Raw genomic sequence first — 14,441 nt, 5'->3', positions numbered from 1 at the left:
TCATATTTGATATACATAAGGAGGGGGATGTATCGGACATCTTAGTTATTTATACTGAGAGTTGGCATTATCCGGTTTTTGCCTCCTTTAAATACAATCCTTTTAGCGGTTAGTCTTATCTGTAGTCTTTCAGCCCTAATGATTACTATTTGAATTAGAGAGATAATTTGTTTATACTCTCCTATCAAATAACAAAAAGATGTCCCCTGATGATCCCTGCGATTGAATGGGCGAAACGCATTAGGCCTGGGTCATCATTATTCTAAACAATCTAAAGACTATTTGATGACTTTGCAAGACACCACTTGGTGATACTTGTGATGTACACCTACCCAAAAGTACTCCCCTTCTTTTCACTATCTATTATTATTATTATTTTTTTTTTTATATTTTTGTTACTATATTTATTTTTTCTTTATGTATCTGGGGGTTATTCTAATTTCAATTTAACTAGAATAAAGGCTATGTTTAAATGGTGGCAATCTGTGAATTAATTTTAATTTAACTAGAATAAATGCAATTTTCTCCCTGTCACAGCTCAGGAGGCAGCTGAAGAATGAAACTGAGCATGTGCGGCCTTCTCAGTAAACAGGACAAAGAAATAAGAAAAAAAAAACTAACGGCAGATGGCGCTTTACAGATACGTTTTCTTGAATAACTCAGTGGCTGTACAAAATTTTTAAATTACGTGCAACAAAAGTATTCAGGTGCTGGTTTGAAAACGGTACGATATATTTTCGTGGGACAACCCCTTTAATAAATGAACCTGGCAGCAGGAAATATTATAAAATGTCACACCTGACTCACCTGTTGAATTCCCCACACTCCAGTGGTGTCTGGTGGTCCTCGTTTTCCTGCAGTGATGACATGCCGTACATTCACATGCCCGCTGAGTGATGTGGCAGCATAAGGATGCTGAGACCAGCGCCATGCTTCTAGAAATGTACTGCTTGTGATTAACTGCTCCGGCTGTATCTTGTTAAAGGGGTATTCCCATCACAGACAATGGGGGCATATCGCTAGGTTATGCCCCCATTGTCTGATAGGTGCGAGTCCCACCTCTGGGACCCACACCTACAAGGAGAACGGAGTGGGGAGAGTTGTGGCTGGAGGACCCCCCCAAACGCTGCTCCCCTACAGGTGAATGGGAGCGCACCGCGCACATGCTGCCCCTGCTCCCATTAATATCTATGGAGCAGACGGAAATGGCTGAGCCAGTGCTCTGCTATTTTCGGCGGCCCCATAGAAATGAATAGAGGGCAGCTTCGCCCTCCGTTCATTTCCCCATTGTCTCATAGGTGCGGGTCCCACCTCTGGGACCCACACCTACAATGAGAACTGAGAGGGGAAATGAACAGAGGGTGCACTGCGCATGCGCAGCCGCCCTCCATTCATTTCTATGGGGCCGCCGAAAATAGCCTCCATTGTATGTGATGGGAAAACCCCTTTAATGTCTTATGAAGGATTTCATTCTCAAGCTACTAAAATTGCAACTAATTGGCAGCTAAAGTCCTCCCTGAAATGAGAGGTAATATCTAAAATACCTACCCAGAATCTTCAAAGGGTTCACTGTACTAATGACAGCATTTTCCACAGCTTTAGACTACTGCTACATGGTGACTTATGGGTATGTGATATAAGATTGCAATGTCACACAACGTGGCGGTCAGCAGATTTCCAAGCCTGCTGGATAAACGTGTGACCACATTCACATAGGAGGTGTGACTGGTAGTGTGACATTTGCAACCTTAAAGGGTTGTCTCACTTCAGCAAATGGCATTTATCATGTAGAGAAAGTTAATACAAGGCACTTACTAATTGTCCATATTGCATGGCTGGATTCATTTTTCCACCACATTATACACTGCTCGTTTCCATGGTTACGACCACCCTGCAATCCATCAGTGGTGGTCGTGCTTGCACACTATAGGAAAAAGCACCAGCTTATGTCAGCTCCTATGGTCCCAGCCACCAGAAAGGCTGGTGCTTTTTCCTAGAGTGTGCAAGCATGACCACCACTGATGGATTGCAGGGTGGTCGTAACCATGGAAACGAGCAGTGTATAATGTGATGGAAAAATGAATCCAGCCAGCAAAGGAGGCAATATGGACAATAACAATACATTAGGAAGTGGTTTGTTTCAACTTTCTCTACATCATAAAAGCCACTTGCTGAAGTGAGACAGCCCTTTTTAGGATTAGGGTTACATGGTGACATTTGTCTCACGAAATATTTTTTGTAATGATAGTAATTGGTATCACACTGCACCATGCTGCGACATGACAGTCAGGCAAAAATACATCCAAATAGTTGTGCAATGCGTTGCAGTGTAGGTGTACCCTAGCCTAAAGGTTATGAACACCTTCAGGGCAATTTCTTTATGGTTGAATTAAAATAATTTTTTCGAATGGTCTTTATTAAAAATGTTCATCGCTTCAAGATACAGAGATTAAAAAAAAAAAATCAGTCTGTTTGCAGAGTATCACTTCAGTCCTGTCATCTGAAGCTCATATGAAGCCTTATCTCTAATCTGCTGACCTTATAAGACTATGGGGTTTAAATGAGTGTTTGAGGTCAAGAGATCAAAGATCCCTCACTTAGTAACCCTTTTTAATCATTTTCTAGCTGGCAACGCAGTACCTGCCCCAATGTCTCACTCTTATCTCACGATGATTCCGAAACCTGGGAAAGACCCCCACGAGTGCCAAAATTACAGGCCCATTGCCCTGCTTAACTCAGACCTTAAAGGGATTCTGTCACCAAGTTTTGGGCTATAGAGCTGCGGACATGCACGGCTAGATCGCCGCTAGCATGTCCGCAATATACCTATCCCATAAAGCTGTGTGCTTTTATTTTGCTTAAAAAATGATTTTATATATATATATATATATATATGTAAATTAGTCTTGTATGTGTCCAAGGGGCTGTACGAACCTTCCTGGTGCCCAGCCGTGCCCGCCTGTGAAGGAGCCCAGCACCGCCTATGTCCTCCAAATCTCCTCCTTTCATCAACGATAGATTGCCGTAATCTCGCGCATGCGCAGTTCTTTCCCTGAGGCTGATGCCAGCACAGGGAAGGAACACTATACCGGCACTGCGCATGCAAAATAAAAGCACACAGCTTTATGGAAAAGGTATATTGCGGACATGGTAGCGGCGATCTAGCCGTGCATGTCCGCAGCTCTATAGCCCAAAACTTGGTGACAGAATCCCTTTAAGATTTACACCAAGGCCCTGGCCTCCCGACTAAAGGTTTTTCTCCCCTCCCTGATTCACAAAGACCAGGTGGGATTTGTCCCAGGCCGTCAGGGGGCCGATAACACACGAAGAAGCATTGACTTGATAGATGTCATATCTCACTTGGGTGAGGAGGCGCTATTTCTTAGTTTAGACGCAGAAAAGGCGTTTGACCGTTTTGGTTGGCCCTTCCTTTTTGCTACCGTGCAGGCTTATGGCCTTTCTGGTCCCTTCGTTGGGGCCATTCGTAGCCTATACTCCTCCCCCACAGCGACAATCAAACTACCTCATGCTCCATCTCGACCCATACGCATTGCTATCTCCTCTATTATTTGCCATGTGTGTCGAACCCCTGGCGGCCAAAGTCAGGGCATGTCCAGACATAAGAGGTGTTATGATGAGGGACAAGGAGTTTAAGCTATTGCTATATGCAGACGACATCCTTCTTACCCTTACCAAACTTTATATTTCCCTACCAAACCTCCACTCTATCCTGCAGGAATTTGGTCGGCTCTCGGGGTATAGGGTCAACACTCATAAAACTGAGGCCCTCCCTCTTAATATTTCTCAGGCGGCCCTGAGCTCTCTTAGGGTTAACTTCCCTTTCCACTGGAAGATGGATTCCCTGCGATATTTGGGTGTTGAACTTACGCCCCGATATGGGGACCTTTTATAAAGCCAACTTCCCACGCATATATGCAGAAATCAGGGTCTCCTGGACAAGTGGCACGCTCTCCCACTCTCTCTCTCATGGGATGTATTGCCGCGACTAAAATGACGATCTTGCCCAAGCTTCTGTATCTTTTGGAGACCTTACCAATTGTAGTTCCCCTCAAGGATCTGAGATCCATTCAATCTCACCTCCTTAGATTCATATGGGCGGGAGACGTGATAGAATCCCAAGGTCAGTCCTTCTATCCAGTAAGCGCCAGGGTGGACTGGGGGTACCAGATCTGTCCAAATATTACTGGGCGGCCAAACTACGTTGGGTCACGGCTTGGGCTTCCTTGCACCCGTACTTTGTCTGGATGCAGATAGAAAGACTCCTACACATCCTAACTCTATGCTATGGTCCGGTTCTCACAAGACCCTACCAGTTAAGGACCTCTTAGGGCCCATGGCTTGCACTAGACTCATATGGCAACTGTGTGGTGGTAGGTTCCCTCTGGTTTCTAGCCAATCCGCTATGACCTCCTTTTTGTATCACCCTATGCTCCCTACTAGTCTTACCATGTCCACGACGAGATCATGGTTTCAGCAGGGAGTGTTTCGGTTTGCAGATATTGTGGACCCCTTCACTAGGAATCTGTTGCCGTTTTCTACCCTCCAGACCAAATATGATCTCCCCTCCTCCTCCAATTACTTTTATATCCAGATCAGTCACTTTGCACAGTCCATTTTTTTTTTCAGGGGTCTCCCTCCCTTTGAACGCCTTTGCAGGGAAGGGGTACACGCGAAGGGTCTAATTTCTGAGATCTACTCCATATTGCTGACTCCCTTCCCTGATGGGTCCAAAGGCATTCCTACATGGTACAGTGGGAAGAGTACTTAGGGAAGGCCTTACCGGACGCACTCTGGCACCTTATATGGAGAAGGGTAGCGAAATCCTCTTTAAAGTATATGGGCAGCTTAACACTGATATAGCAACATACACGATGGGCTACTTTGGAAACAGTGAAATTCTTGCTCTTAGGCTGCGTTCACACGTCCGTGAATGTGTCCGCATCCATTCCGCAAATTGCGGAACAGGTGCGGACCCATTCATCCTCTATGGGGCAGGAATGGATGCGGACAGCACACAGTGTGCTGTCCGCATCCGCATTTCTGGAGCGCGCCCCCCATCTTCCGGTCCGCGGCTCCGGAAAAAAATAGAACATGTCCTATTCTTGTCCGCAATTGTGGACAAGAATAGGCAGTTCTATGGGGGTGCCGGCCGGGTGTATTGCGGATCCGCAATACACTACGGACGTGTGAATGGACCCTTAGGCTGCGTTCACACGGCAGATTTTGTCTCTGCAAAATCTACTGGGTACTCCGCAGCAGAAACTTTTTGGATGTTGCTACACCACGAACGGACACCCGCCTTGGCTTCCGGCAGCGTTTATCCGGACCCCGTGTGACCGCTGACAAAATTTTGGTGCAGACTCCACGCCAAAGGTTAGACCTGCTATAATTGGACATTTATAGCATGTCCTCTGGGCTGCCCCCTTCATACTGCTCCCTGACTGTTTGACTCTTAAACTTGCTTTTTAAAATTCCCTTTTGACACCCTGCAGGTTGTGGGCACGGAAATGCTGCTGTAGTACCCTGATATCTCCCGTCTTATGATGGCATCCACCTCCTAAGGAACGTACATTCAGTGTAATAGTAAATGCATTCAGAGCGAGCAGCTTGCTGAGAAGTAGTATCGTACATGTCCTGTGGCCGCATTTCCCTCATTCTGGCACTTTCAGGACGCTGGAAACATCAGATATCTGTCAATGGCTTTACATCTAGAAATGTGATTGTCATTTAGTTCATTTCATACAAATATTGTGTAATCTGCGTATAGTAAAAGGTTATACAACTTCCTGATATACACTGTATTATGATTACTCAACTTTCTAAGATCTGAACATTCCTGTTTGCAAGCAATAAAACAAATACAGACATATTGCTTCTCACAGCTGGGTGTTTGCTGCAGTCTCAGACTCCAGGCTGACACATTGTAGACTATCAGCAGAGGAGATAATTAGTTTTTTTGCTCAGACGTTTGTTTAGGCCGAGTTTCCACACTCAGGTTTTTTTATGCAGTTTTTTAAGTCAAAACCAGGAACACAAAGGCAAACTGAGTCTCTCTGTTTTTGGATGGCTAATAATAAGTAAAAAAAGAAAAGAATAAAAATAAATGTAAATTATCCACTTGACCATTTTACATAACTAAACTACAAAAAAATCAATTAAACATCATTGACATCGCAGCGTACCAAAGTGGCCATACTATTAAAGGGGATCTCCGGAATACCAAGCACATCCGCTATGCAATGAGGAGGCTAGTCAGACCTCCAACAGCTATATTGACGAGCTATTCAGAGGTTAGGTCATCAATATGAAAATCCCAGCAAACCATTTAAAAATATATCTAATACAGTGAACACCGTAACGGACAAAAAATTCTGAATGGCTGAATCGCCTTTTTTTTTTTTTTTTTTTTTGGCTCTTCACCTCCCAAAAAAGGAATAAAATGTGGTCTCAAAATAGTATCAGTGAAACCTCTATCTTATCCTGCAAAGAGAGTCCTCCCACAGCTCTGTACATGGAAATATAAAACCGTTATGGGCGTGCGAATATGGAGATGCAAAAACCTTTAAAAAAAAAAGAGAAACTGTATAATTTTGGTATTGCTAAAATAGTATTGGCATTTTTACCACCCAGTGACCGCTGTACATACAAATCCCATAAAATAATGGCTGAATTTCCTTTTTCTCCAGTTCCACCCCATTAATAATTTTTTCCAGCTTCTCGATCCATTGTACGGAATAGTAAATGGTGCCATTAGAAAGTGCAACTTAACCTGCACAAAACAAGCCCTCATACAGCCAAATGAACAGGTAAGTAAAAAAAAAAAAAAAAAAGTTGGAAACCTGGGACAATAAAACAAAACAAAAATAAATAAAAAATAGTTTACGGTGCCTGATATCACTTTTTTTTTTTTTTTTATCAAGACGCAGAAGGAGTCTTGAATGGTGCTAGACCGCGAGCCGCTCCACCACATTCAAATTAAATCACCGCATCACAACGCATATTGAAAAAGCAGAATCCGCCATGTGAATAAGGCCTTAGGCTACATGCCCACGAATTTTTTTGGTGGATAGGATGTGGACCCATTCATTTCAATGTAGCCCCTACGTTCCGTAGCCCCGCAAAAAAAAAAAATAGAACATGTCCTGATCTTGTCCGTTTTAGGCATTGTTACAATGGATCCGCAAAAAAATAAAAATAAAATGAAGACATAAGGATGTCATCTGTTTATTTTTTATTTATTTTTTTTTTATTTTTTTTTGCGAATCCATTCCTTCACAAAAAAATTAATAGTTGTATGTAACTCAAAATGGTGGCAGTAAAATACACAGAAAATCCCACAAAAAACAAGCGCCAAACAGAGTTCTTAAAATTGGCGAGGGCCTGATAAAATATATAACAAAGTTGTAAAACTTTTTTTTATTTTTAAGGAAACAGACCAGACTTTTGCTATGTTTGTGATGTTGTATGGTAGTTATATATCCGCATTTCTTTTCTTACAGGTGGGCGGTATCAATTAGAAATAAAAATCCCAGAAACATACCCTTTTAATCCACCAAAGGTAAGAAGAATTGTTCACTACCCCCTCCCCCCCTGTTATTTTCTTTTTCTTTGTTTATAGTAAAATTTCAGGTTAATGAGGATATTAAACCCTTTACAAGTGATGGCCTATGCCAGGGATCAGCAACCGTCGGCACTCCAGCCTTGTAACTCCTGCAAAAGTGAAAGGGAGTTGTAGTTTCAGATCAGCTGGAGGTTGCTTAGGATAGGCCATCACTATCACTCCATGCTGGTTACTGCAGCGCTGCTCCCATTCACTTCACCAGAGCTACAGCAGAACAGCTATTCAGAGGGGACGCGCCCTGAGGACCGGTCCAGCTTCACGACCGAGCATCAAAATGAGATGAAGTAACCTTGTTCTCACATATATAAAGTTCATCAAACATAACTGGGCAGTAGAAAGATTTATTAAACACTTGGTATTACCTAAAGTTTGGTATCTCTGATGCAAACAGACATAGTCGCATATAACGACCCTGTATAAGGCTGCCCTCTCATGGCCACGCGTGGTCTGTGTGATGGCCACATGTCCCAGACCAACCACGGCTCAAGTGAGCTGCGGTGGGTCGAGAAAATGCGGCTATGTGAAAGCAGCCTTATACAACTGGAAAGTAAGTATTACACTTGTGCCCTAAAGCACCATCAGCGGCGCCCAATAAAGCAGTTTAGTGCTCTGTACTCCAAGATTTGGCGCATGTCATCCCTACACGTATATATATCACTAGTAAGTACATGATTACAGGGTCAGACTACAGAGAGTGTGTTGTCTGTTACCATGGAGACACAGTCTGCATAAAAGCTGTAGAAACAGATTGCTTCATTTATTCATTTTCGAAAGTGGGCCATGAAGGTGAACATAGCCTGCAAAGGGTATTGTCTTCTCAGATATGCATGCCGTATCTACACCGCTCACACCATCCTGCTGGCTAATGCATTACTGGATTCAAGAGGTGTCCAAGCTCGCTGTGCTACCGCCAGGACAGCTCCTTAGGGGTTATCTGAGTCCCTGTGTCATGCTCCACCTTCAGGCCTCGCACCAGACACAACACACTTGAATCCATTTTATACGACTTCAGCGTGCCCACCAATAAACAGTGTGCGCTGAGCGTGACATAATGTGAAGGAATGTATACGAGTCTCCAGCCTAATGGTGAGAGGGGTGTCGGGCTGTAAGATCATCCATAGCATGAATATGAAGGAATTCCTAGTATAACCTGTATGGGTGTGAAAAACGAATGATGATCTTTTTGCATCCTGTGCCCTTCTGTTCAGGGTCCATTCACACGTCCGCAAAATGGGTCTTCATCCGTTCCGCAATTTTGCGGAACAGGTGCAGACCCATTCAATTTCAATGGGGCCGGAATGTGCTGTCCGCATCCGCGTTTCCGTTCTGCAAAAAAATAGAACATGTCCTATTCTTGTCCGCAATTGCAGACAAGAAAAGGAATTTTCTATTAGAGTGCTGGTGTCCGTGTTTTGCAGATCTGCAGAACACATACGGACCTGTGAATGGACCCTTAATGGCAGCCTGGTATGGAGCCCAGCCACTCCATCTTTGCTCGGAGGAGTAGGGGGGGTTGTTCCCCTCATGAATACTGCAGACTCGTGCTTTATGACTCTGTTGTATTCTCTCCTCATTTTGCCTTCATCCTGTAAGGCAGGGATATGATGTAGCGGTACAGTCTTGTCTTTGTGACCAGTGGAGCGTTCTGTAGCAGTCCCATTCCGTCTCGCCTGTTTACCGGTTTTGGCATCCTAGGTTGTGTGATAACCTGGAGTCCATGTGCCATGTAGATGTGGAGTTCTTCAAGGCTTCAGAAAAGATTTCAAAAATAGTTTTCAGAAGTAAATTAGACGCTAAGGGTGGATGTCCCCTGCACCCTCACATCTTCTCTGTGCTCGTGTTCAGAACCTGTGTTTTTTGGAAAGTTCTCATGTTTGTGGGGGAAAATGGTTGCAGATGGTTTCTATGTATGGCGAGACATGAGGAGGTTACTGTAGACACTTGGACAGTATCCAGTCACTGCCCTGTTGTACTAATGCTGCTTCTCTCTGTTTTAGGTGCGGTTTATTACTAAAATTTGGCATCCAAATATTAGTTCGGTTACAGGAGCCATATGTTTGGATATATTGAAGGATCAATGGTAAGACTTTTGTTCACATTTTATTGCCTATATTGTCAAAATTGAGATCGTGTGCAGTTCTTCTGAACAAAATGTCCATCATCAGAGGATTGTACGATGGTCTAAGTTTGGTTCCGCACAGCCAAAGGGGGTCTGGGTCTTTTTTATGTATTACGTTTATCTGAACCTGGCCTAAAACTGGTTATATCAAAGTCTCGTCTTGAATTAGGGCCTTTAAAAATGGATACACTGTCAGTTTTTCTGCCCTCACAGTATAAATAATGCCCCCCCTAGAAATCAAATGGCACCCATAGTGCCCTCCAGTATTGTTAATGCCCCCATCATGATTAATGTCTCCATTAGTGCTCCCAGTATAGCGGGATTTACACGGGCCAACTGAGCAACCGATTGTCAGGAAGGAAGCATTCGTTCCCGACAGTCGGCTGCTCGTTCGGTGAAGGAGATCGCTGTATTTACATGCCGAAATCGCCTCCACAGTATGAGGATGAGGGATGGCTATTGCAATCCCTAATCCTCATACAGAATCATTGTTTCTCGCTGTTTAGCATCACTCTGCCCAGGAACGATGATCAGTGGTGCCTGCATGCATCCTTCTAATCAGCTTGTGTGAAGGGGCTGCAGTTTTTCACAGTATAGCAAACACAGCAACATATATTGTATAATGACTGTGCTTAACCCATTCAGGACCCGGCCATTTTTTTACAATTTGACATTTCACTTTATGTGGTGATAACTTTAAAACGCTTTTACTTATCCAGGCCATTCTGAGATTGTTTTCTCGTCACATATTGTACTTCATGGCAGTGGTAAATTTGAGTCAAAATATTAAATTTTTATTTATAAAAAAAACATACCACATTTACCAACAATTTGGAAAAATTTGCAATTTTCAAAATTTCATTTTCTCTGCTTTTAAAACGGATAGTGATACCTCCTAAAATACCGTATTTCTTTGCTTTATAAGACGCACTTTTTTTTTTACCCCGAAAGTGGGGGGGGAAATGGCAGTGCGTCTTATAAAGCAAATGCTGCCATTTTAATTCTGCTGACACTGATACTTTGCCGGCCGCTATGCTACACAGCGCGGCCTGCGATGTATCAGCGGGGGAGGGCAACTGATGTTGCGTTCGCGGTGGGGCCCGATGCAGTCACTGTACTCTATTACACCAGGCCCCGCGCACAGCAGTCTTCATATGTAAAGTGTAGTCCTTTAATCCTTAACCAGTGGGTTAGCTTTGTTAAAGTAGCACAATCCTCTGTAGTAGTACTCCCTATCAAACTACCGTAGCAGGCCGGCCGGCAGCGTAACGTCACTCACTCCCTCACGCGCCTGCTTCATTAATAAAGTGACAGGGCGCAGAAGGAAAGGAATGCCGTATGGTTTTTGGAGGGCAGATTTCACTGGGATAGTTTTAAGTTGCCATGTCACATTTGAAGACCCCCTGATGCACCCCTAGAGTAGAAATTTCAAAAAAGTTACCCCATTTTGGAAACTACGGTATAAGGTGGCAGTTTTGTAGGTACTATTTTAGGGTACATAACATTTTTGGTTGCTCTATATTACACTTTTTGTGAGGCAAAGTGACAATAAATAGCTGTTTCGGAACTGTTTTTGTTTTTTACAATGTTCATCTGACAGGTTAGATCATGTGCTATTTTATAGAGCAGGTTGTTACGGATGCAACAATACCAAATATTTTTTGTTGTTTGTTTCAGCTTTACATAATAAAGCTTTTTTGAAAAAAAAACTTTTTTTTAGTGTCTCCATATTCTGAGCCATAGGTTTTTTGTTTTTTTTTGGGGGGGGGGGGGGGGGGCGATTTTCTTAGGTAGGATCTCATTTTTTGCAGGATGAAATGACGGTTTGATTGGTACTATTATGGGGAGCGTATGACTTTTTGATCTCTTGGTATTATTTACTTTTTATGATGTAAGGTGACAAAAATGTTTTTAGTTTTTTTTTTCTTACGGTGTTCTCCTGAGGGGTTAGGTCATGTGAAATTTTAATAGACCTGGTTGTTACGGACACGGCAATACTTAATATGTCTACTATAATATGTTAATTAGCCTCTAGGTGCCCCTGCTCCTACAGGCTCCGTTCTCCCACCTCTGGCCACGCCCTGCTACACTAGATTGACAGGGCTAGGCAGTGTTGGTCTCCTACTGCCGGCCTTGTCTGCCTTGTAAATCTCGCGCCTGCGCCGTCCCGTTCGGTATTCGGCGCAGTGAGTGAAGGGCGCTCGCCGGCTTCCTCACTGCGTCGATTTCCCGGCAGGGCCGGCAGTTGGAGGTGAAGGCTGCCTGGCTCTGTCAATCTGGTGTAGCAGGGCGTGGCCAGAGGTGGGAGAATGGAGTATCTAGGAGCAGGGGCAACGCCCCCCTGCACCTAGAGGCTAATTAGCATATTATAAAAGTTATATTTCTGGAGTAACGGGGGCATAGATAAAAGTAGGAATAGGCTAGTTAGGTTCAGCTGACATTATCACATCACTAATATCAGCTAGTTTATTAGGGTTCATTCTGGTGACAGAAACCCTTTAAATGTTAATTTATTTTCATTGGTGGAGCAGTGGCCCCGGCCCCTCCCCTCCTCTGCCCCGTCTACTTATTGGTGGCAGTGGCACAGGGGGAGAGACTGCTTACTCCTCCCCTGTGCTGCTGAGGAAACATGGAGTGCGCTGAGAGGGAACATGCAGTAGCGCAGCCTAGTATCGGTAAAAGACAAATCCCAGTATTGAATTGATACCAGTACAAAAGTATCGATTGGGTATTGATAATTCGATACCTGGTACAACCCTATGAGCGGCACAGCGACCATGTGACTGATGGGCTTGTCATTAAAAGCCTAGAAGGAGGCCGCAGTGCTTGCCTCCTTTAAAGGAAACGTGTCACCAAAATTGTTCTATGTGCCAGTTAAAAACCAGATAGTAACAATTATCCTTTTTTCCTAATCTCTCTTCATTTTCTGAGTGCAGATTTATTTATTCTGTTTCCTGAACATGATTATGGGGACGGCCGTCTTGCCTGAGCTGTTCTTAACAGTATTTAGGAAGCATTAAGAAAAGTTCTTTACGGCAGCCCCATGGGCCATAGACACAATGGTCAGGAGGGGACCTCACTGACTTCTATGGGAGAGTTTTCTAGGCATGCTGTGTGACTTGTACAGAGGTCATTGTACAAGGACAGAATAGATGAGCTCTGACAATCAGCTATTGTGAATGGTGGATCCTGTCTTATCTATACACAGAGGTGATATCATTACAGGCAGGATTAGAATGACAGATAAGCGGATAAGTGCAGTACAGTGATCTGTACAGACCAAGAAATTGCGCCTATTATTAGACATAGTGGCCAGTGCAAAAAAACTGCAGGAATTAGTTTTTTGATTAAAAATAGATATTGGCATGGAAAATTAAAAATAACCCTCAAAAATTATTTAAAAATATGTTAAACATAAAAATGTGATTTAAGCAATGGGTCATTTTCTGATGACACATTCCCTTTAAGGCAAACAATCTGTTAAATTAGTAGATTTGTAAGCGTGTTTCTTTTGTGATCTTATTCCTGTCCTCCTCTATCCCCACAGGGCAGCGGCTATGACATTAAGAACAGTGTTGTTATCATTGCAAGCTTTGTTGGCTGCAGCAGAACCAGATGACCCACAGGACGCGGTGGTGGCTAATCAGGTAAGGCTGAGGGTTATTAGCTGGGCCTGAGAGCAGCATCAGGGCATCTAATATTGAAGAGGGTATAATCCCTTTATTTGACATGGATAGTCCATAGGTTGGGCTGAAGAATTACATGATAAGAATAGACAAAGATAGGCCAGTATAGTAGCTGCACTTACTAAGAGGTCCTGGTCTTAAAGGGGTTATCGAGGAAATGATAATGAAGACCTATCCTCAGGATCATTATCACATCGGTGTGGGTCCGAGTCCTGGTACCCTGCAGCTGCAACTAGGCCATGTGGTGGTGTACGGACACATCACATGGCCTAGGAAGAGGCTGCGGCACTGACTGAGAACCATCCTCTCCTAACAGCCGATCGGCGGGGGTCCTGGGGGTCAGACCCCCGCAGATCTAATATTTATGACTTCTCCTGAGGATAGGTCATCAATATTATTTCCAGGACAACCCCTTTTAAGTTTAGAAGCCTAAACTGTGACATTCACTTGGACAGATATGGATCGCACGTGGACCCATTCATTTCTGTGGGGCCACAAAAAATGTGCACAGCACACAGATAATATCTGTCTGCCTCCTTGTGCCCGTTATAGAACATGTCCTATTCTTGTCCGTTTTGTGGACAAAAATAAACATTTTTACAATTGGCCCCCAAAAAATGCGGGATGCACACAGACTGCATCCATATTTTGCAGATCTGCGATTTACAGCCTGCAAAATGCATACGATTGTGTGAATGTAACCTTACTCATGTCTATCGTTTCTTCTCCTTGCTGCCTCAAATTGCTTTATTTTTTCCTTTCTTTCTTTTCTAGTACAAGCAAAATCCAGAAATGTTTAAACAGACAGCTCGGCTGTGGGCACATGTATATGCAGGCGCACCAGTCACTAGTCCAGAATACACACGGAAAATAGAAAATCTTTGCGCTATGGGCTTTGATAGAGTAAGTATTGCCTGGTTCAGTAGCTTCCTGTATACCCCATCTGAGGGGCCATTGGTGGAAAATATAATACAGTGTACACGGAAAATGTTAA

General features: G+C 43.6%; 1 protein-coding gene across 1 annotated transcript in view; it reads left to right on the top strand.

Annotated features, from left to right (window-relative positions):
- Positions 1-14,441, top strand: part of UBE2K (ubiquitin conjugating enzyme E2 K) — a 40,531-nt gene that overhangs the window by 23,386 nt on the left and 2,704 nt on the right. Inside the window, exons 3-6 of the mRNA XM_040418960.1 lie at positions 7,521-7,579; positions 9,640-9,722; positions 13,309-13,408; positions 14,222-14,350. Of these exons, the coding sequence (XP_040274894.1) occupies positions 7,521-7,579; positions 9,640-9,722; positions 13,309-13,408; positions 14,222-14,350 (371 nt within the window). The remainder of the gene's footprint in view (positions 1-7,520; positions 7,580-9,639; positions 9,723-13,308; positions 13,409-14,221; positions 14,351-14,441) is intronic.

The sequence above is a fragment of the Bufo bufo genome, chromosome 2 (genome assembly GCF_905171765.1).
Source record: "Bufo bufo chromosome 2, aBufBuf1.1, whole genome shotgun sequence".
NCBI lineage: Eukaryota > Metazoa > Chordata > Amphibia > Anura > Bufonidae > Bufo > Bufo bufo.
This window is presented reverse-complemented; position numbering and strand designations above follow the sequence as displayed.